The 25365-nt window shown below is 33.9% G+C and overlaps 1 protein-coding gene across 2 annotated transcripts in view; it reads right to left on the bottom strand.

Annotated features, from left to right (window-relative positions):
• Positions 1-1165: 1165 nt before the first annotated feature.
• LOC127848829 (vitamin D3 hydroxylase-associated protein-like) overlaps positions 1166-25365 on the bottom strand; it is a 35643-nt gene continuing 11443 nt past the window's right edge. For both annotated transcript variants that reach the window (XM_052381479.1, XM_052381481.1), the window contains exons 5-20: positions 20077-20133; positions 15765-15837; positions 15190-15278; positions 13974-14035; positions 12138-12256; positions 10652-10739; positions 9856-9896; positions 9450-9574; positions 8609-8734; positions 8144-8241; positions 7907-8012; positions 5660-5703; positions 3128-3167; positions 2808-2919; positions 2558-2697; positions 1166-2246 (exon numbers count right to left, since the gene is read on the bottom strand). In XM_052381479.1, the coding sequence (XP_052237439.1) occupies positions 2121-2246; positions 2558-2697; positions 2808-2919; positions 3128-3167; positions 5660-5703; positions 7907-8012; positions 8144-8241; positions 8609-8734; positions 9450-9574; positions 9856-9896; positions 10652-10739; positions 12138-12256; positions 13974-14035; positions 15190-15278; positions 15765-15837; positions 20077-20133 (1446 nt within the window). In that variant the 3' untranslated portion in view covers positions 1166-2120. The remainder of the gene's footprint in view (positions 2247-2557; positions 2698-2807; positions 2920-3127; positions 3168-5659; positions 5704-7906; positions 8013-8143; positions 8242-8608; positions 8735-9449; positions 9575-9855; positions 9897-10651; positions 10740-12137; positions 12257-13973; positions 14036-15189; positions 15279-15764; positions 15838-20076; positions 20134-25365) is intronic.

Raw genomic sequence — 25365 nt, 5'->3', positions numbered from 1 at the left:
AGACATCACGCTCACTAAAAGAACGATTAAAGGAGCATGAGGCAGATACAAGGCACCACAGAAGCAAACCTGTTGCTGAGCATTTTAACTCCGGACAACATAGTGTAGAAGACATGGGAGTATGTGTTTTACAAAATATTAGAGACAATTCGGATTACTACCGCAAGATAAAAGAACTTAACTGGATTCAATTGTTAAAGACAGAAGTTCCAAATGGACTTAACACAAAAGCAGCTTCCGATTTAGTATGGCAGAATTATAGGCGATAGTGTAGGCCAATACGAGATTCGTGTAGACAGTTTAAGTAACGATAACTATTTTCAAAATGCATAATTCTCCAACAATAGTGCATGCGAGCGTAAGTATGTGAGAGGGTGGATATGTATGTGTGTATATATGAGTATATGTGTGGGTGTGTATATATATATGTATATGTGTATGTATGTACACATGTAGGTGTTTATTTGTGTACCTGTAATTATATGTGCAGGTATATGAGTGAATATGTACAAGTGTGAAGGAATGCGTATATATGTGTGCATATGTATGAACACAATACATTAGAATTTAACTTCATTTAAAAGATTGGAATTAAAATTATTATAAATAATTAATTATTAATCATTTCAATTTGTTTAAATGTTGATAAATATAGTCAATAAGAATTAGTGTTGAGATATTATAGTAATAGTGTTGACTACAAAATAGGAATTTTGAGTTTGTGAATATTATTTTTAGGTTGGTACAGTAAATATCTATATTATTATTATAGTAATTATTGTTATCATTAATATAGTTATTATTATTGATATAACAATATGATGTTATTGTAATACTTTTTATTATCAAATTCAATTTGGAAAATTACAATGGGCATGAATTTCTGATAAAGTATAAGAACCATACAACGAAATGTCATGTATATTATGTATTTTGGCGCAATTGTATATCGCATGGTAAAGTACGACGTCATGACGTCATTTCCTGTCATATTTGACGTTATAAAACATTTACTTTATTGGTGTATACAACAGTTATAACTATGTAGTGAATTCGTGTTTGTAAACTTTGATAAAGCCCGTTTGGGCGAAATATTAATAAAAGAGTGTTTTTACTATGAAATATGTATATCTTTATCCCTACTGGATATAAAACTGAGTACCATACTTAATACAATATGTTATGATTTTAGAGTATAGAGTTTTACCCATTTCAAACAATTAGCGTTAATTAATTGCGCGAGAATCTTTAATAATTATAATCTGCTTGATGTTGCGGCTATTAAAATCAACACAACAATACATGCGTGAATTGTTTGTAACAAGTAATAAGTAAAATGTCTAATCAAAATAATATGAGCGACTGAACCGGCAAATTTTTGCCGATGATTACCACTTGTTTACACAGACACACAAAACAAACATACAAGAACATTTTAATTTTTTTATTTGTAACAATCAATCTCAACTACAAACAATCAATTTAACAACAAAAAATGTGACAATCGTCTGAAAATTATTCATTAAGTAATGTATTTATCCGACATCGGCGAAGCGGGTATTCGCTACGTCTTTGGCTTGTGGAATCGCTGACTCGCAGAAGTTGGCAGTAGTGTAATAGCGGACAGTCACGTGACTGACAATATGGCGGCGGTTATTTATCGATTCTGGAACGGTCTATACACATAATTTCATAGGATGCCAAAGTCAAAGTATATGATCATATTAAAAGTCATACTAAATACAACGATACAACGTTCTATATACTAGTTGCACATACAATATTTTATTCAGTATTTTTAGTTTTAGGCCGCCGGTCCTAAATATAGCAGTGTTAGTTAAACAGAAAAGTAATAAAAGCACAAATGTACTTCACACATCATCAATCAATGCATTATAAAATAAATTATCTACAAGAATACAAAAACATTATAGTGTTATAACAGAGTATATTACTTATACAAAGGTTAAATAAACCCCAAAGATCTGCGCATTATACCTATCGCCCAAGCATATCTCGTAAGTAAGCATGGTGTATTCAAATAACTATATACATGCTGAATTCTGCTCGAGGTACGGGTAGCAACAGTCGCCCACGCATATCTCGTATAAGTCATGTACCTAGCTCTCCTGCTCAGCTTTAAGACTTTTGTCCAGCTCTGACATGACGCGCAGCACGAGTTCCTCTTGGTACGGGAGGCCTACAACTTGCACGTTGACAGGTAAACCTTCCGTACCCTGCATGTACTACAAAATAAGGAACATCTAATTTGTAAACTTATAAAAGAAAAAACCGTATACAGAAGTGTATTATGTTAAACTACCAAATACTGTCAATCATTGGATTAACTGCAATGTTACCAAATGGTTCGGAACTGTTTTCTACAGAATAATCTGCTTTTTTATTTTTAGTTTTTTTATATTATTAAATAAATTGCACTGTATTAAATTGGCGTTATTAAATCAGCACGGGAGCATATATGATTCATTAAGTTCATTCAATTTTCTGATGTTGTTTTACTTTGTGTAAGTAAAGCGTGTATATTTTGTTATATTACCTTGATAACACATTTGTTCTCGGACGTCTTGTTGGGGTATTTTGCCATGTTGCAGACGTCATCACTGGTCACCCTAGTGACGGGCATCGAGCCAGCAGAATAGTTCAGAATATTATACAGCATGGTGTAACTGAACGCACCTAAAGAAGTGAAAAATCATAATGTATGGTCACGACTATATATATTCGTTACATGTAAAATGTAACTGCATATACGACAAATATCACGACACAAATATATTCAATCTTACTGGGAACATTCACGGTTTCACTATTTGGCAATGCAACCGTCGCTACCACTGGACAGATGACCGCGTCTAGTTTCTGTTCCCTCCACGCCGCTAGGAATTTGTCTTTGAATTCCTTGAAAAAACGATATAGCAACATTAAAGGCGCACCTTTTCAGAGATATTTGGGAAACATTTTATGTCTGATATTAAAAAAAGTGTCGGAATTAATGATGTTACAGAAAATTAAATTCGAACGCAAAAGACGTCCATTGAAAGCAAATTGTGGAACGTTTGTTTTTATGTAACTTAGTTAAAGGTCTTCAAACTTCTGTTTAATTTACCTGTAGTTGTAAGGCTTGCTGGAACCAACCATAGATACTCCTACAAAGAAAAGAAAGAAAACTTTGTGTTGCAGTGTTACATATTCAGTTGGGAATAGAACAAGAACTGTTATTTGAAATTTGCATTACAAAAACAATTACAATGGTTTACATTATGTTTTTTGCTTTATATGTTGGAAACCGTATACATTATAACCTTGTCCTGTTTTATTCTTGCTTTACAGTTCACATTTTGTAATTGTAATTGTTTAAGTCATTTAATATAAAACGGCCGTATAAATCGTTATAGTCAACAAACAGTTTAAAACGATCATTCCAAGAAGTGTTTAACAAAAAACAACACACGAAACAACCATTCCGCTTTCGATATTAAAATGGCCGAGTATTGTTATTTTATTATTTTACATAGTTTACTTTACATAGCTAACCTGAGACCATACTGAACTTAACTGTTCTGAGAAGCTTTCATGATGTTTCTGGAACCATTTTAGAACTCAGCCGAGATATTATTAAAAAATTAATTGTTTTGAGTAAGTTTCATGATGACACCGAAAACTGCCGCGCCCCATCTGGCGCTGATGTTTTTAACCGACTGGGACCATTTCAAATTTAACTGATTTCATTATTTGAACAAATGTTCTGAACAAGTTTAATGCAGATTGTTAAAAAACTGCCTGTAAAAGTGTTCACAAGGTTTCACTCAAGCTATATAAGGAAAACTGCCCAGCCGTCTAGCGTCCATCTTTTTCACCTAACTGGAACCATTTTCGAACTCAGCTGAGATATTATTAAAACAAATGCTCCGAGCAAGTATCTTGATGATTGGAAAAAATGGTCACTTCTAGAGTGTTAACAAGGTTTCACAATAGCCAAAAAGGAGAGCTGCCCCGCTTCCTCGCGGGCATGGTTTCAACGGACCAGACTCATTTTCGAATTAGGCCGATACATCATCGGGAGGTCTGTTCTGAGCATGTTTTATTATGATTGGGTAAAAATGTGACTTCTTTGGTGTGCATCAGATTAGTTTAATAATTTGACGTAATGGCCTCATTTTTTGACTCCACGAGACCCAGTTTCGAACTCGTCGAGATATCATTATAGGAAACGTTCTTGAAAATTAAAGTCATCAAGAGTGTTAACAATAAAAATGTTCTCGACGCACGACGCACGACGCACAACGAAATATGGACAAAGGATGATCTCAAAAGCTCACAATGAGGTAAACCAAGAATATCATTGAAACTAAGGGATGCCCCCGATGATGCGCTTCGTCAATGTATGAGTTAATTGAAAGCATGGGATCAAGAAATTAAGCAAATCACTCATTGAAACATCAATATACTGTAACAATGGCATTGACCTGACATTCGAGCGGAATGATGTGAAAATATGTGCATGCCCAGCTGCATATTAGATTTTTAGATTTTTAACTTGGATCATTCATTAGTGTTCGAGATCTCACGACGAAAAAAATCATTAGAATGTCAATAACTCACTGAAAACTCAATGATGTCGAATGACCTGAAAATATGCGTACGTCAAACGTATAAAAATATCACATATTAAATGTCATCAAATTCGGATCATTAGTTCTTGAGATCGCACGCGGAAACATAAAACTTCATTAGAAAGAAACTGTTTTACCTTTAATAAAAGGGCAATAAGTCCCTGTAAAATCATTGGCTCGGAACGACTTAAGTGTTTTAAGAAATTGTGTTGAAACGATTCATTCTTCAAGGGGCAAAACTCCCTGTTAACTCACTGAAGCAGGAACGACATAATAATATCCGCATGTCCACCCTTTAAGGATAGTGTGTATAAGGCTTCGTCAAAATTAGATAAAAATCTCCCGAGATCTCGCGCGTAAACTTTAAATCCATTAGAAAATGATATATTTATAATCAAACGGCAATAACTCTCTGAAAAACCATTGTACCTAATCGACCTGATTAGAATGTGCATGTCCACCATAATTATAAGGATGCTGCTGCATGTAAAGTTTCATCGAATTAGGATCATTAATGTCTGAGATCTCGCGAGGAAACACAGTGTGACGGACGGATAGACGGAATGTCGGACGGACGGAGTTCAAGTAGGACGAGAGAGATTATCGGGGAAATCAATTAAGACCATTGCAAACTCAATTCAATCAAAATTAGAATTTGGACGGACGGACAAAGCAGCGACTATGTCGAGGAGCAAAAAAAAACGTAGAAAATACCCACACAATGCAATTTCGATAACAAAGAATGTCCAAACAAAGGGCAGCAAAATAATATTGTCCGACAGTTCAAACGGGACACATTTACATTACAATATGCACCAAAAGAGCACACCTGAACAGCACAGTGTAAAAATATTGATATTAAATGTGTAATCACAAGGTATGCAGAAATATAAAATTCGGTTTTATGCTTGTTTTGTTACTTCGTTAGGCTAGCAAATTTATCTTGGTCGGGTTAAAGAACATGCAGTGTAATGTTAATTTAAAACGACATAATTACTCGGTTTACTTGCATTAAGGTAACTTACCTTAATTGCAAAGGCGCTCTCAATGCTCGTCCTAGTTGCGGATCCTGACAAAACATTTGTATTAACACATAAGTGTGAGGAATAACTACCTTAAGTATAAAGTATACATATGATATACATGTACATCTTAAACCCTATTGGCTGCTGTAGCATTTAGTGCAAACGAACGGAAAGAAGCATAACTTGAGTTGCTTCATGCTGATTGAAACAACGTCGCTCAATTAATTGTCCGCACAGACTGAAAAAAGCACCACCGCAATCAAAGGTTACCCATATATGTCGCCTTTAAACGATCAGACAAAACGATATACACGACAGTTAATTTGATAAATCCGATAACCTAAGATAAACAAATTAAAAGTATTTTCCATCGGAATTTAAAACATGTCACGCTGATCATTCCGCGAACTTTCAATTTAGCAAACATTAGAACTTTAGAAATAATGGTATTCAGATTTCACCATTTGCTACGGCTGCAAAAATATGCCAACAAAGATCTATTGCATTGTATTTTATTGTATTACATTGTACTGTATTGTATTGTATTGTATTATATTGCATTGTAATAATGAATATGCGTTTTCCAACTTATATTGCAATACGATATTCAAGCATGGGATTTAAGTCTGCATAATAAAGAATGATGGTTTTGCTTTAGAAACACGTGCTTTGTCAAATTGTTACATATTGATTTTTTGTTCTACTGATTTCTGCAACAACAATTCGCAACTGAGACATATTCTGTGTGTCAGTTCCGTCTTGTTTTTTTTCTATTTCATATATTTTGCAATACATTCCTTTTGACAAATTATCTTAGTTGGTGTAGAGACAAACTACAGCAGCGCACTCGACTATTCTGCCGCTTTAAGTGCATACTTTTTTGTAAGCCATCCTTAAAATATTGTTTGTTTGGGAAACCCCGACCGACTCAATCAAATTGCGCCAACCTAAAAGGTTTTTTTGAGGCCTGGATAAAACATATTTTTTTGGCCAAATTCACACAAAAAATACAAATATTAGCGTTTGTATCTACGATTAGCAGCACACCATTTCATAGATAGCTCCTCTTTATCAAGCTGTTTATTTAATCCATCTGTGGGAGGAGTCAGATTGTGAACTTCATGCAACATTCCGTAAACGCTATTTCTATTTCTAATTGCAATGCCCATGAGTTTTGTGTTAAGCCTTTGGTCTGCTAGAAAAGCGCGCGAACAAAATGCTAAATGTACAACGTCGCGTAATCCTCATGGAAATCGTGGATGTACACACAATTAAAATTGCGTCCGTTTTCTTCAAATAACGGTAAAATATAACAGTGTTAGCTAGACGGTGGCTGATGGAGTTTTGCTCGTCGGCCCGGCACAGTTTTCGAAATACTTATAATTGTGCAGCGACTTGACCTTTTTTTTTAGTTCATTGAGTTCGAAAGTATAGTCAGTCTGGCATCGCAGGATTCAATAGCTTATTTTTTTTCAACACATTTTCCATTTTCATTGAAAGGCATATATTTCATCACCACTATTTAAAACAAAGATTTATAAATAAATATATGTATGTATAGGTCTTGTTTTACTAGTACGCCGATGCATTATAGCTCTATACATACTTTTATTAATTGTATTTTCTTGGCCAATAAACAATGTTTTGAGATTCTGATGCCTTAGTTTAGTTTAACTGATAACTGGTAACGTTACGATGTTTACAAGTTACTATGCACCTCTCAGAATTGGAAATACCTTCTGTTGGTTGTTTTTGTTTTTCATTTAGATAAATTGTATTTATTTAAAAATTGATTCACAATTTGTATAAATCAAAAGGCTTACGTATATAAAAAAAAATCATAAAAAACAAAATCACATACCTACCGATCCACCTGCCTTGCAATGGGTGGGATTATCCCAAAACAAACACATTTTTAAGGACGGCCTTAGCGAGTCATGTTTTAAGTTCTATTTACTATCTGTATAAAATATAGAGATATAAAGTTGTTGCACGCAAACTTAAACTTGAATTATCAAAGCACAAAAACGGCCTTACATAACTTTAAAGCTTTGGGCTTTTGGTCAGAAATAATAACGCATAACACGATTTTGTAGCTTCAATGCGAAACCTGTAGTAGACATAGAAATATGGAGTTGTTGCACTTTAGCCTTAACTTGCGCCGACAAACTGTTGAGTAGTATAGCTCGTATTTTTCGGCGAATAGTCGAGACAAAGCGAGAAGTCATAATTGAACCAAACTCGTACCTTAGCTACGGCTTGTACAATCCATGATAATAACCAAAGCATCCAGCCCGGAATACTCCAACACAATTTTATCCTAGCCAGTTCGGGAATAACGATGTCTTTTTGCCTAAAGAACGCACAGTGAATGACAAGAACATCTTTTATAATTACACAATATGACAAGACAATTAAACTAAATTGAAGACAATATTATTTAAAGATTAAAACACAGTAAAAGGATATATTTAAAGAACTTACAACTGTAACAGGAACTGTTTCCCATGGTCTCCTTGTATAGTTTTCATGTACAAATCAGGTATGGCATCAATGACGCCAGGAGGGGTGAAGGCTACCAACTTAAAAATGTCAACTAATATTGTCCACCATTTCTTGTATGTTTAATATATATTGTATTTTTTGTACCGATATATGACTTTCATCCTAATTTATGAAAATCACTTAGTACAATAAAACAATATAAGTTTTTATAATTATTTATTCATTTATATAATTTGAAAAGAAATACAAATTCGGTTGTTAAATACGCTCATTTTCTCTTGACTTGACAGTAACCGGTACCACTGCGATAGTAATGATGAAACATTCTGAGTTTGCCAGAAATGCACACTGATTCGAATCCAGTATGTATAATAAAATTATTATAAATGTCAACCCCAATATTTTTATTGCAGATTTAACAAACGCAATAGGGGAATAGCATACAGTATGTCCCTGTTGCTCCAGCGTGTCTTTTGCTATCAGAACAGCCCTCTCGCAGGCCGGAACAGCACGGGAGTAACCATCATAAGCGTAAAAACCGATACGGAGCGGCTTCTTAGAGTTGAACATCTGAAGTAGGGATTTAGGTTGAATTAATATTGACTTTTTAGTTATATATATGAACTAAGAACTAGATGCAAACAATAGCCGACAGATTTACGTGACATGTTTACCTCACAGTAGCATTTGGAGAAACACAAATGTCTTTTTCCTCATGGCTGCAACAGTTGGGAATATATATTACCATAAGTTGCTATTAAAAGATACTTATTGTCATTGGATGATAATTAAGACTTAATTAATAACTGCCACTGGACAACAGCTTGGGACTAGAGCTATTCAGAAATTTTGACGATGTTGATACAATAGGTATCTTCTTACTGTGTCTGCAGATGTTTACTGCAAGAACGATATTAAACGAATAATTACACACCGTTAATATCACTTTCTTGTATATGTGATAACTTGATCCATTTATAATTGATGTGTTAAAAGGTGGTGCTAAAATATCTACATAATATTGCACGCTTAAATGAAAGTGTTCAAATTAAAATATTGTGTTTTCCAGATACAGTTACAAATGATTATATTATTTAATTTAACACATCTAACGTATAATGAACGTCCTCCGTTGTCCAAAGATATAAAAAATGAAACAGGAGAATTTGGAAAACTTCAATTGTGCAATTACTGTATCAAAATCGATACCTGCATATGATTTTTGGTACCAAACGCTCCGGCTATCGACAAATTCTAATAATAAATGTAAACGTAGCAACCATACCGAATCGTTGAATTTCAGTGGCGCCACCTGGGGATCAAGAGCGAAGTGCAGATCACTAAGGCAGTGCTTAAAGGACTCCAAGATGCCATCAAAGTCTCGTGACATGGGCCCAACAGTGCCCGATACTGCAAGATCATTTATTATAATAAATCATAAACTTACAATTTCCGATGTGTATTGCAAGCAAGCACAAAGGAAAACCAGTTATAAATATAAATCAGTTAAGTCATCACGTTATTTAACTACATGTATTTTGTTTTATATTAAGTCATCACGTATCGAACTTAATAATTTTGCCGTTGCCTGCGAAGAGCATTTGTTTTCCGTATCAATTACTTAATTGAATAACTAGAAATGCGATATTTTTTTCTCAAAAAAAAAACCAACATATTTTTAAGATGCATACCAAGTGTCTGGCCTTTTGACAGAGAAGCAGTCCCCTTACGGCTGAAAAAAACAAGATCTTATAAAACACTTAAGATTGCACTAAAGATTAAATACCTATGAGCCTCGTTTTCGGAAAACTGGGCTTATTGCATGTGCGTAAAGTGTCATCCCAGATTAGCCTGCAGTCCGCACAGGCTAATCAGGGAAGGCACTTTCCGCTTTTATTGAATTTTTGGTTTAAAGGAAGTCTCCTCTTAGCAAAAATTTAGTCTAGGCGGAAAGTGCCTTCCCTGATTAGCCTGTGCGGACTGCACAGGCTAATCTGGGAAGACACTTTACGCACATGCAATAAGCCCAGTTTTCTCAGAACGCGACTCCTATATATTTCATATAATATTTTGTTAAATACTTTGTACTTACGGGCTTTATTTATATCAAGATATGAGGTGAATGAGCGGAGAAAAAAAGTGAACGTCAACCGGTCATTTCACTCTGTGTTATATTTAACTGTTTTATAGCATTAATGTGTGATAAGGATTTTATTAAGCAATAGTCACTGTAAACATCGGCCTGGTAAACAATATCAAAGATGTGTTAAAATTCAATAAAATTTATAATTAAAAGACAATGAGGCAGAAACTTTTACAATATTTTTCCACTACACCACAAATGGAAAATTGTATACACATTTGAATATTTATATGTAACTGTAAAACAACAGTTGCCGGTACTTTAAAACAGACAAAATTGTAACGACAATATATCGCTTTCTTTAAAAACACGCAAACACGGTCGCCTTGACCAAGTATAATTACCTCATTCTTTCCCCCGTAGTTTTTAGTCCATAGCAGCCACAGAAATGACTTGGTATCCGAATACTTCCCCCAATATCAGATCCAAAACCTGCAATTGACAATTTTGCCGAACTTGTGCAATAAAATGTAAGGGGTTTTGTTTACGAATATATGTTTGGGAATCTCATTTATACTAAATTATCAATATTTTGAATACCAAATAGTATTCCAATTCAATACATAAGCAAGAATAAAACCTGATAAAGACCAACATGGCCGCAATATTTAGTTTCAGTTTAACATATTTAATAATACTTTATAGTGGAAATTTAACTGTCGTTTACAACTTATTTCAAACAAGGGCTGTTTGTAAAACATGCATGCCCCCCATATGGGCTGTCCGTTGTACTGGCAGCCATTGTGTGAATACGACTTTTGTCACTGTGACCTTGACCTTTGACCTAGTGACCTGAAAATCAATAGGGGTCATCTGCAAGTCACGATCAATGTACCTATGAAGTGTCATGATCCTAGGCAAAAGCGTTCTTGAGTAATCATCCGAAAATCATTTTACTATTTCGGGTCACCGTGACCTTGACCTTTGACCTTGTGACCTCAAAATCAATAGGGGTCATCTGCGCGTCATGATCAATCTACCTATGAAGTTTCATGATCCTAGGCATATGCGTTCTTGAGTTATCATCCGAAAATCATTTTACTATTTCGGGTCACCGTGACCTTGACCTTTGACCTAGTGACCTAATAATCAATAGGGGTCATCTGCGAGTCATGATCAATCTACCTATAAAGTTTCAAGATCCTAAGCATATGCGTTCTTGAATTATCATCCGAAAATCATTTTACTATTTCGGGTCACCGTGACCTTGATCTTTGACCTAGTGACCTCAAAATCAATAGGGGTCATCTGCGAGTCATAATCAATCTACCTATGAAGTTTCATGATCCTAGGCGTATGCGTTCTTGAGTTATCATCCGGAAACCATTTTACTATTTCGGGTCACCGTGACCTTGACCTTTGACCTAGTGACCTCAAAATCAATAGGGATCATCTGCGAGTCATGATCAATCTACCCATTAAGTTTCATGATCATATCCATATGCGTTCTTGAGTTATCATCTGGAAACCATTTTACTATTTCGGGTCACCGTGACCTTGACCTTTGACCTAGTGACCTCAAAATCAATAGGGGTCATCTGCGAGTCATGATCAATGTACCTATGAAGTTTCATGATCCTAGGCCCAAGCGTTCTTGAGTTATCGTCTGACAACCACCTGGTGGACGGACGGACGGACCGACCAACCGACCGACATGAGCAAAGCAATATACCCCCTCTTCTTCAAAGGGGGGCATAATAAACACGTATATCGTATCATACAAAGAAATGTTGAGAAAAATACAAAGAATAAAATTCCAAACTTAAAAAAAGTGCACAATTATATTAACTATACTATCTACATAACTCTCGTACATTTTACAAATCATACCTAAAACTGAGGCCCCAGCCCCTATAAGGGCCGCCTCGCCTCCTGAGGATCCACCTGGTGTTCTTCTGGGGTCAACGGGATGTAAGGTCCTCCCAAATATAGGGTTGTTAGTCTCACCACTGGATGAAAAAGAAAATAAACACGTAACAAGAGTTCCGCGGTCGGAGATGACCGCATTGAAGCCGGATTTTTTATTTAAATGACAGGAAAGTACCTTTCGTGTTTTTGTCAATGCAATACTTAAATTACTGAAATATTGTTCAAAGGTCAAAATGAAATGTAAGTACTTTTCAAGGCATGAGCAAACCTTGTGTTATGTTTTGAATGCATGCATATACATGAACAACAATAACATTTAAGGTCACAAATATGAACTTGAATTGACAATTAGGAAAGTTTGATCTCAATTTTTTTATTAGCAAATTAGTAACATATTGTTTGAAGTTTCCATCAATTTCATTATCAAAATCAGTGACCTTGACCTTCAAATGAATGACATTGAAATGACCAGTGGTCATCTTCTAGTACTGGCCAATCTTTATTTCAAGTTTGAAGACTCTAGGTACAAGCATACCAAAGTTATAACATGAAATAAGAACTTTAACATTTTTACATTCAAGGTCACAGTGACCTTGACCTTCAAATGAATGACCTTGAAATGTCCAGTGGTTACTTACTAGTTCTGGCCAACCTTCATGTCAAGTTTCAAGACTCTAGGTCCAAGCATACCAAAGTTATAACAACTTTAACATTTTTACATTCAAGGTCACAGTGACCTTGACCTTCAAATGAATGACCTTGAAATGTCCAGTGGTTACTTACTAGTTCTGGCCAACCTTCATGTCAAGTTTCAAGACTCTAGGTCCAAGCATACCAAAGTTATAACAACTTTAACATTTTTATATTGAAGGTCACAGTGACCTTCACCTTCAAATGAATGACCTTGAAATGACCAGTGGTCATCTGTTAATCCTGGCCAACCTTCATGTCAAGTTTGAAGACTCTAGGTCCAAGCATACCAAAGTTATACCATGAAATAAGAACTTTAACATTTTTACATTCAAGGTCACAGTGACCTTGACCTTCAAATGAATGACCTTGAAATGACCAGTGGTTACTAACTAGTTATGGCCAACCTTCATGTCAAGTTTCAAGACTCTAGGTCCAAGCATACCAAAGTTATAACAACTTTAACATTTTTTATATTGAAGGTCACAGTGACCTTGACCTTCAAATGAATGACCTTGAAATGACCAGTGGTCATCTGTTAATCCTGGCCAACCTTCATGTCAAGTTTGAAGACTCTAGGTCCAAGCATACCAAAGTTATACCATGAAATAAGAACTTTAACATTTTCGAGCACGCCGCCACCCCGCCCGCCCGCCCGCCCCCCCCCGCCCGCCCGACAACATCAATCTATAAGCCGAGATTTTTTCGAAAAAAATCCGGCTAAAAAAATCAAATTCATTTTTCACCACGCAAATCATCTGATTATTGGTTTAAAGCACACATTAAATACGACTCTGGGTGAAATATTAAGTAAAGTATTAAAACTGTAGTACAATCGAATTAATGTCTTTATTAAATACATAAAACCAGCTAGATTTGATAGGACAAATCGTGATCTTACGAGTTCTTTAACTACATCTATTTTGTTTTAAATTATTTCATCGTAAAATAATACTCTAATCAAATATAATTACATAAATTGTACATAATTATAACTACATAAATGAAAACTTTCCCACACTCACTTGAAACTAATTATGTGAAAAAAGAAATCTCTGACAGTTTTCAATAAGCGCGGAACATTAACTGATAACATATGATACGTACAGCATCAGGGTCTCTGGAAGATTTGTTCTCACAAAAGGAACCGCCCCTAGGTCCTTCAAGACCTGAAACGATCATCAAGGTCAATGTTTACTCTGGTCTTCTTACGGACACAATATGCGTCCTGCTAACTCATTTAGTAAAGACTGTTGTGCAACATTGTCATAAAATTATTTTACGGGCATTACCCCCTACATGTATTTCAAGGAGGGCAGTTATCAGTTTTCGGTAATCCAGTAGTATAGCGTCGTTATTTTATTTTAAAGAATCCCGTATTTAGTAACCTAGGTTTATTGTTAGGGTTAGGGTAACAATGAACAAAAACCCTAGGTTAGAGTAAGGGTTAGGGTTAGGTTTAGGGTTATGGTAGGTTATGGTAGGTTGGGTAACAATTAACAATAACCCTAACCCTAACCCTAACCCTAGTAATTACCATATTTTAAGCTGTTTAAAAAGAAAAAAATAACGACGCTAAACTACTGGATTACCCAGTTTTCTTCATACGTGCTTTAAACTAGTAAACCTGTGAAACCGGCAAAGCTTGACAAAGAAAGTTTGAATATTATATCTGACCGATAAAATGATTGAAAAAAAACAAGAGGGCCATGATTAAGCGCTCACCTGAGTTCACGGACACCAATTGCTGAAGACTTGACTTAACATAATGTTTGTAATAAAAATGAAAACACACAAACTAAAAGAACGTCTAATTGACCACAACAATATACCTTTCCGATTTAAAAGACGACAAACTTTTACAACTCCTAACCTTTTTTGAAATGATAATTTTCGATATTATCCAATATCACACACGACAACATATGCTGTTAAGTATTTTAATCGTTTTACAATTGATAAAATTCAATCATTACTGATATTTTATGTTTATAATGGCACGTGTGCGAAGGTCTACTCTACTAGAAAATATATTTCAATTAAATGTAAATTTGACCATTTCGTGGTATTTTGCAATTGTGGGGTAAATGTGATTTTGTTCTAAACGGGCATAGTTCGACTAAATTTACAGTCAGAATTAATGGCCTTGTTCAGTGACTGTACACGACCTTAAGTTAAGTTAAATACGATACTTATAGAAGTTACAGAGATGTGCGGACGTTGTACGCAAAACTTAACCAGAGCCTAACGCCGACGAAACGGTGAGTAGTATAGATCGAACCAATCGGTGAATATTCAAACTTAGCACACCTGTAGTTTTTACCTGTATTATAACCGCGTCCTGTGACTTGTAGTTTTCGAGCCAATGTCCCAGCCCGCATGAGGAGTCGTTGCCAGCGAGCTCGAAGCTTTCTGGGTCGCAACGAATACAACAAAATGGTATGTAGATACTTACTACAGAATACTTCCACTGTAGCGGTCCCCTGACATACTAAATGTATTATACGTAATAAAGAACCAAGTGCGGGTATAAATATAAATATAACATATAAAAAAACAATTCTGAAAAGAGTGTGCAATGTGCAAATGACATTATTTAATAGTACCAATTTTATTTTAAAATGATTATCTATCTGTAAATGTTCAGTTACTAAAATACGTTGCACATAAATATTGACACTTAGTCATTATAGCTACCAACAATGTTGGAATATCCATATACGAAAAATGTTGCAAACTAACTACAACAAATAGTGTTTACATTTTATCAACGACGTTATATGCACGTTGCATGTACCAAATAATTCAATGACGAAGCATATATTTTTTAATAGATGCCAATTGTAAAAGTCAAATAAAACTCAATATGATGTAAGGGGACGAATGATTGCACATTACCTTTAAGACTAACTGGTATTCCATGAAGTGGTCCTCCTTTCTTATCCAACCTGTCCAGAGATTGTGCAATAGCCTGAATTAAACAGACTTTGATGTAATTTGCATAATATATATTATAACAATATCGACTATAATCATAAACATATGTGTACAAATAACAAACAAAATCGAGTTCATATAAATGAAAATTCGATTCATTTAATTACCCGTAATTTCTTCCAACAAAAGAGAAGCGGAAGCAATAATTCTTGCACAACATATCCGTTAAGACATACAATAGTCTTTCTATAATACACTAGAACTGTCGCTGTCGTGCCTGGAAGACCCCGCATACCGCTTTGTCAGAAGGCATAAGCAGTTAAGTTTAAAGAACTGGTTTCCCAACAATGCAAGATCATACATATAAAGCTTCGGCTTGATACCTCATATTACAGTCGACATATACCCTGGACAAAATTGCTGCATGATAATTCACAAGGGTAATAACTGTACAATTATGAATGCATGAGTTATGCCTCTTGTACATTTCTCTTCACATTATTGAGATCTATCTAAATAAGAAATGTCAAATTGATACCTCGTATTGTTGCAAGATATGCCTCAAAATTTAAAAGAAATAAATTGACAAAGGGAAATAATGCTAAAAATACGGAAGCAATAGTAATGTTGTTTTTTTTGCACTGCAAAATCTATCAATTAGATCTACCTTGCTTTTAAGTGATAGAATCATATTTCTAAGATCCGAACTAAATCTTAATTAAAAAATAAATAAAGGGCAATTACTCTAAAAATATGGAGGTAACAATTATATTTCTTATGCACTGCACACACCCTAAATGAGATCTACCTTCATATGAAGTTTAAAGTTGATACCTCTCATAACAGTTGTTATGGTTCTTGTGCATTGCACACACCCTAAATGATATTTCCCTACCTATAAAGTTTAAAGTTGATACCTCTTTTACTTTTTAAGATATGTTCCAGACAACATTTAGTGCAAAGAGTAACAAAAAGCAATAACTCTAAAACTAGAGGAGCAATAGTTATTGTACTTATGCACCGAAAACCTTCTCAATGAGATTAACCTACGTATGAAGTTATAAATTGATAACTCTTTTAGATTTCGAGATATGCGCCTGACAAATTAGAGTACGAATATTAACAAAAGGCAATAACTCTAAAATAAGGCGATCAAGTTATGGTTCTTGTACACTGCACACATCCTCAATCAGATCTATCCACATATGTTACAGTATTTCATTTACCGGCAACAATGTGTCTTAAAAGAATATCGACATTCTATAAATTTTGGAAAGAAATTTTATTAAGTAAATATTAGAATTAAGGTTCATATAAATGGCTATGTCATGTGTATAAATGAATAATTCTTTAATTTGTCAGGAGCATATCTCGAAATCTAAAAGAGGTATTAATTTAAAACTTCATACTATTTCGATTGATGCTAATGAATTAACATACATGTCTTTTAAACATTTTTCTAAGCCGAGAGTGTTATTTTACATACGTATACTCATTTTGATATGTATAAATGAAAGTATTATACAACTTCTATATAAATTCAAGATTTGGGAAGGTGTCAGTTGGAATCCCATTTTACGCGTGTAGGAAAAATAATATGAAGTTTGTAACACTTTTCATCGATAGTTTAAAAAACATGTATTACCGACATAGCGTTTCAACTACCATATAATTCAAAACCATGGTAAAATGGTAGCGCGCTCGCTTTGTTAATTAGACGTCTCGGGTTTGAACCCCAAGGCTTTCATTTTTTTTTAATACTTTATCTTTTTCACTTGTAAATATGAGTATTCAAAACTATTCCAAACAGTTTTGCTAGTACATTCATTTAATGTCATTTTTTCAATAATTACGAATATCTGTGAACAAATCCCGCATAATAACCATATTAGGTTCGAGAAAAAAGTAATTGTTGACTACATAAAAATCGTTTTAATATCTTTTGCCAGTACAAGACAAATTTAAGAGGGGGTTTATACTGGAATTATGTTTTCCCTCTGAACTTCGGGTTGCTTGTGTAGGACATAAATCGAAATCTATCATAGGTATAAATATGAAACTTCATAGGGCATATAGATTTTATTGAAAGGAAGTTAAGTGTACAAGAGCCTTAAATATTGATACCATAATAACATGGTAATTGCCTTTTGTTAATGTTTCGTGCTTAACTTCTGTCTTTGGCTTTACTCATTTTGACACATACACGATATGATTTACACATCTCCCTCTAAATCTTACTAATAAATAAATCACAAATAGCCAAGCCCTAGTAGCAGTGGTGTTTTAGAGTGGGGGGGGGGGGGGTCAGGCTATTTTAGGCGGATTCTAAGTATTTAACTCATATCACGGCGGTCGGTGTTGACCTACTGACAATTTTCCTAGTTTCAGAGGTTTACCACTATTAAGTTCTCAGGCTTACGCTATTAACTGACAACTGCCCCTTTTGAATCAAAGGTAAGGGCTAAATGGCCGCAAGAATTATTTCAAGACAAATCCCCACAAAAGTTATGTGGACGGTTAAGGAATCTAATCTCTCGAGCCTCGCATTTGTAGTCCAGCGATCTTCCAAATGAGCTAGCCGACCCGTATGTTGAGAGCGTTTACGGTGCTTTTCTGTGTAAAGTATATATGCTTAACGACACACTAAAATAAAAGTACCCAACACTGACACCAAGATTTAACCTTCACTTAAAACTCAAGGAGTTATAACGAATATAAAAGTGTATATTTTGCATTCTAAATTTATAATCAAGATGAAATTCGCATAAGTGAGAAACACCGAAAGACCCGACGCACATATAAGTTAACTTGACTTATAATGTATAATGATTTACATAAGAAGGTATTCAACAAGAACAGCAACAACAAAAACACGTTTTTCAGGTATTGGGAGATAGACCAGTCATGATAAATGTAACGTATATCACTAGTTGGCACTATTATGCAATAGACTAGTAAAACATTTATAATAATACATAATTAACAACAGTATTAAATTCGTAACAAGTAGTAAATCTTTTTCGAACTTAACTTCTCAGTAGTTGCTTATCTTAAGGCAGTTCATACCACCATACACTTGATTATTTATTTTGATCAATGTTCAGGAATTAGTTCATATTATAAGGTTTATAGTCTTTTAAAATAAATATATATTTAAAACATTTGTTTAAATGCCCTACTAAGTATCGTGTGATAAATTACAAATATGTTTTAATATGTAAAAAAACATGTTGTAAATTGCACTTAGGCATTCAACAATGGAGTCGCTGACGTCAGACTAAATGCTTAGTAGCAAATGCTTAATGACATACGCAATTTTAATAATTACTGTTGTATTATTTAATGTATAATTGGTCTTGCTTAAAACTAAACTTGAAAGGAAAAACCGAAATTAAATGATAGGTTTGAACATTACTTTATAAACTTTGTTTCATTTATAAGTAACTTGCCGACTGAAATTCAACACATAAAATTGCTACAATGTAAAAAGTTCATTTGAATTGTCATTGTCTCATATATATTTAATTATACTGAATTAAATCTATTATAATGAAGTAACGAAATGTAAGCATTGAAGTCAAATGCATTATATAGATTTGGAATTTTAAATAGAAATGTCATTTATACGCATACATTAGTATTTTATACACAAAATATTCATTTACATTAACCTAATATCAACTGAAATTCCCTTCCATTATAATGAGTAGTTCTTCTATTTTAGAGTTACTCCATCTGTATATTTTGATCAAAAGAATATCAGCCTTGGGTAAAAATACCTTTCTTTAAGCAAGGGATAATTGTTTCGGTCATCTCTGACTATTTGACTAAAGTCACTAACAACAACATTAAGCACCCGGTTTTAAAGAAGACGGCTTTTTGACCATATAAAATGATTGTGGGTATGTTTATTTAGGAGTTTATCATGTTCTTTCGCGCCAGAGGCTCCATTATGGTAGGACTCGAATATTGTCCCAGAACGCCTACATAATAAACTTACTAGACTCACACAAGTTGGTGCAAGTTTTAAATTATAGCTGCAGTCTCGAGCTATTTATTTGAAAGACGATCAAATTTGGCACTTCCTTGTGCTGTGGGGGGAAACCGGATAACCGGAGAAAACTTCACCCCTTCATTATGGTGACCACCAACATTTGCACCGAAAGTGAAAACTGAACCCAGGTGAGAAGCGCGTGCATCAACAACTGCGCAAGCGGGCAGCCATGTAAGTAGATTTAGACATTACAGTGGTGATATATCTAATATTACTTACTTCTGCGTCTGGCAAACACTCTGTAACACAATTGAGTCTGTCCGTTGCTTCCAATGCCTACAACAACAAAAAAACTGAGTTCACAATATAGTATTTATACATATCAGCTATTAAATAGTATTCAGAAATGACATTATAATCCGCTATTTGTCTTTATCCGAAGTGTTTTTGGCGAAGTTATATAATACAAAAAGAGGAATTCTAAAAATATAATAATAACAATATAATTATTATAATTAATAATAATAATAATAATAATAATAATAATAATTATTATTATTATTATTATTATTATTATTATTATTATTATTCTATATTATTCTATAATAAGAAAAATAACAATAAACATAAAAACTAATCATGATAATAAATTTTAAAACTGTAAATTGTCAACTCCGTGAAAAAGATCTCTCTCTAATGGACACGGCAGTCATGCAGGAATTGTACTACATTAAGTAAAAACTAAAGCATTATAACTACCACAGACCATGATCTGGTAGGCATGCAGGACTTGTACTATATACACTCAAAAATAAAGCATTGTTACCACCACTAACCATGATCTGGTAGGCATACAGGACTTGAACTATATACATTCAAAAATAAATCACTGTTACCACAACAGACCATGATCTGGTAGGCATGCAGGAATTGTACTACATATAGTCAAAAATAAATCATTGTTACCACCACAGACCATGATCTGGTAGGTATGCAGGAATTGTACTACATTAAGTAAAAACTTAAGCATTTTAACTACCCAAGACCATGATCTGGTACGCATGCATGACTTTTTCTATATTCAGTCAAAAATAAAGTATTGTTACCACCACAGACCATGATCTGGTAAGCATGCATGACTTTTTCTATATACAGTCAAAAATAAAGCATTGTTACCATCACAGACCATGATCTGGTAGGTATGCAGGAATTGTACTACATTATGCAAAAACTTAAGCATTATAACCACCACAGACCATGATCTGGTAGGCATGCATGACTTTTTCTATATTCAGTCAAAAAAAAGTATTGTTACCACCACAGACCATGATCTGGTAAGCATGCATGACTTTTTCTATATACAGTCAAAAATAAAGTATTGTTACCACCACAGACCATGACCTGGTAAGAAAGTAGGACTTGTACTTCATACAGTCAAAAATAATGTATTGTTACCACCACAGACCATTCTCTGGTAGGAAAGTAGGACTTTTACTACATACAGTCAAAAATAAAGCATTGTCACCACCATAGACCAGAATCTTGTAGGCACGCAGGACGTGTACTATATACATTCAAAAATAGTAAATTGAAAAAAAAGTAGTGTTACCACCGCAGACCATGATCTGGCAGGCATGGGGGACCTGTACTATATACAGTCAAACATAAAGTATTGTTACCACCACAGACCATAATCTGGCAGGCATGGAGCACCTGTACCACACAGGACGTGTACTATATACAGTCTAAAATAAAGTATTGTTACCATCACTGACAATGATCTGGTAGGAAAGTATGACCTGTACTATATACAGTCAAAAATATTGTTACCACCATGTCATAGGATAATAATTTTATATCGTCAAAATGCCACCTATATGTAGTTAGTTATTAGTCAGTTATTGTAGTTTAGTTAGTAATTGATAAATAGTTAGGTGTAGCCTTTCTAACAAATTATACTAACACCGGTTTATGCATGGGATACCTAATCCTTTCCGCCACTTTCAAATACGCCAGCTTTACACTGACGATCGGACGCCTTTTTCGTGCGAACGTTATATGCAGGAATAAATATATATATCTGCAGGTAAACTCTATTAAAATTGTTAAACAGTCTTTTATAATTATTATGATGATTATTATGTCTATGATTATGATGATGATGATGATTATTATTATTATTATTATTATTATTATTATTATTATTATTGATATGATACAATTAACGAATGATATATCGTTTGTATTCTTTGTATTGTTTAACGGCTTATCTATTTTACCATTTGAACATGTAATTATATTTATAATGTTATATTAAGATTTGTGCATTGTTGCAGATCATAATAGATCATAATACTATCATCAGTCTGCACACAATACAGTCAACGAAACCACCAAGTTTGTTGCTTGTCACTAACCCAAGAAGGGCTGACTAGGCCGGCGACAATGGCGCCCAACGTGTTTTGACTTCCCAGACGTCGATGAGTTCTACGCACGCAAAAAGAATACAGTCTCCTAGGGAAAGGTATTCTACATGGCCATTATAAGTGAACTGTCCATGGACACACATAATAGACCCGGGTGTGTGTTTCATTACTGTGATCACATAGCATGCTTTAAATCAAATGAGCTAAATACACATTAACTTGATTACCACGCTATAGTGCACTTGTCCCGAGGATCCCGTAATTTCGCCGTTGGATAGAAGATCGGTCATTGATATTAGTTGCAAATTGAGTGCTTAAGACACTTGTATGTGCTTCATAATTTATTGACTCATTATTAATATAAAAGTGTGCATGTTTATTACATAATAAGGTATTTATCTGAAGTTTATATAAGTAGCATTGTATATATACGAGTATATTGTGATTTATATTTTTGTACAAATTTTTATTGAACAAAGCAAATACTCTTAAGGCCACCGCACTAATATTAGGATATCAAGTGTCCCTGCATGAAAACTAACGGCTCATCACACAATCAATTTGTATTTATTAATCCGTATCTAGAATAGTTCAGGTTCGGTAGTTGTACAAAAGTTGGTGCATAGAAAAAAAGAAAAGTGGTATTTTGAAGATATATATATTTCGAAGATATATATAAATATTGGAACATTTCAATCATTTTAAAATGATTGAAATTTGAATAAATTGTTCGTTTACAATAGCAATTTTCTTGTGTATTTTGTGTTAATGTTGGTTTGTATTGTGCTGTATTGTGCTGTTTTGTACTGTTTGGGCAATCGGTCACTTGCCTTAAAGGACCAACTAATTCTTTTTAATGAAAATTCAATACTGCTCCAGCAGCTGGAGTTTCGCTTCTTTATACTGTACTAGTACTTGTCACTGTTTTGCTTACCGCTAATTGCTGTATGCGATACACAGCGTCCGATTAACAACCTTCGCACATACTCATTAGCACTGCGCATACACTCTATCGTAAAATTTTCTTTTCAAATTTTACAACTCTTTACGCTCATCGCGCAATGTTCAAAATTGTATAGTACACACAGTGTACTATAACGGTTGAACGAAAATCCGCGATCTGTCACAATGTTTCCCGATAGTTTCAACGTGAAACCGGTTTAATTATCATTGAAACGGAATTTTCTACCAAAATCAATGATTGAATGTGTTAAATATGTATTCACCATTGCGGGATAACACGGAATTCCCATGCATGTGGGAAAATAATTACTTTTAATGCGGACAGTAATAAAGCTCAATATGAAGTTTAAATAAATAAACTTAATACAGGAGAAAGTTAATGCAACATTTTTCCACGAAAGAAAAAAAAAATATAGATCTACATATTCTTACACATATAGACCAAAATATTTTTTTTATTTAACACCAGTTGAATTTGATTACTGGGTCATAATTGGATTATTTAACGTAAAAAAGAATTTAATTGCATAGAATTAATGAATTGAGTTAAAAATTAAATTAACTAAAATTAAATGAAATAAAAATTGAATTAAATTAAACTATATAAGACTGTATTAAACTAAATAAAATCATAATTTAGTTGAATTTATTTAAATTGTATTAACTAAATTCAATAAATTGAATTAATTTAATTAAATCATTGAATTTAATGATGTAATATTAATAAAAACCGTCAGCCGAAATTGAATTTAATCATTGTTAATTAGATTAAGAGTGATTTATTTTTTTAGAATTTTAAATTAACTTGTAACTTGAAATCTTAATTAAAAAATTCTTTTAAATTAAATTAAATTTTGAAATTGAATTATTTATATCGAATTAAGTTTCACTTAATTTAAAGTGTTAATAAATGTTGACATATGATTAAATAAAATAAATAAATATATATATAAATAAAAATATACATATAGGATAATACTTGATAAAAGCAAAGAGCTCCTCACAAAGATGGATCATATACGCTTGACTGAAAGAGAAAAAAGGTTGCACCGGAGAGAAGAGCTTAAGGCAGAGATTGCTCAGAAAGAAAGAGAAATACTAGAGAGAAGAAATGAGAATAGATTGGAACAAATAAAACAAAGGGACAGAGACATAGCAATGTTACAACTTCAAGAATAACAACGACAAAGAAATGAGCTGATAGAAAAAAGGAGACAAGCAAGACAAGAAAAGGGTGAACAACATAGATTTGTTAAAGAACATAGAACAGAAGTAAGAGGTGAGCTTTTGAGGACACAAAGCAGGACTTCAGACCTTGAAAGTCAAAGACTAAAGGAGACCGTGATTGATATAGAATATGACAACGATGAATTGAAAGGAGCATTTGGGCATACTAACTTCTATTCGGATATCGATCCAATAGAACACAAAGAAAAGAGACATATCGAAAGGACATACGCAGATCGGTCACCTATTCCAATTGATGAATACTGACATGTCGACCAAATTGTGCCAATGTCTAAGGAACTGGGTCATTTTGAATATTTTGACCATTCTTCAGCCGTAAGCAATGACACGGTAGACAAAGAATTAGATTGGTTGAGAGGAAAGGAAATTAAACATGAAGAAGAACATCATGCGAATTCTGAGAACAGAATTAAAATGGAGGGAGAATAAGAAAGAACCTATTCTCATCAGATAATAAACAAAGGCAACAAGAGTCACATTCACTATAAAATGGAAATTGAAAATTTGTAGAAGCAAATTGACTTAATGAAAGTCGATGAAGGGGAAGCAGTCAGAAAGATTCAGATAAAGGAGCAGTTAAACGAAACAAAACAGAAAGACATGCTGCAAGAAAAACAAAGAAAGAAAGATAAAGACACATTGAGGGCACTTAAACAAGAGAAATATGAACTAGACCAGAGTTTATTCGAAAAACATAGCGTTTTGAGCTCATTGGATGAAGAATGACTTGATTATGGTCAAGAACGAAATAAACCACAGCACAGTAAGACCAAAGACATCAAACAAACTTTCATGATTAAACCAAATATACCAAAATTTACAGAACCAAGCAATTTTCCAGAATGGAAGATAGAGATAGAAGGCATGCTCAGCTCAAACATATAGAATACAGAAGTATTGAGACAAGCAATTAGAAATGCAATTGGTGGAA

Source organism: Dreissena polymorpha, chromosome 10 (genome assembly GCF_020536995.1).
Source record: "Dreissena polymorpha isolate Duluth1 chromosome 10, UMN_Dpol_1.0, whole genome shotgun sequence".
Lineage (NCBI taxonomy): Eukaryota > Metazoa > Mollusca > Bivalvia > Myida > Dreissenidae > Dreissena > Dreissena polymorpha.
Note: the sequence above shows the minus strand (reverse complement) of the source record. Positions and strands in the feature narration are given on the sequence as shown.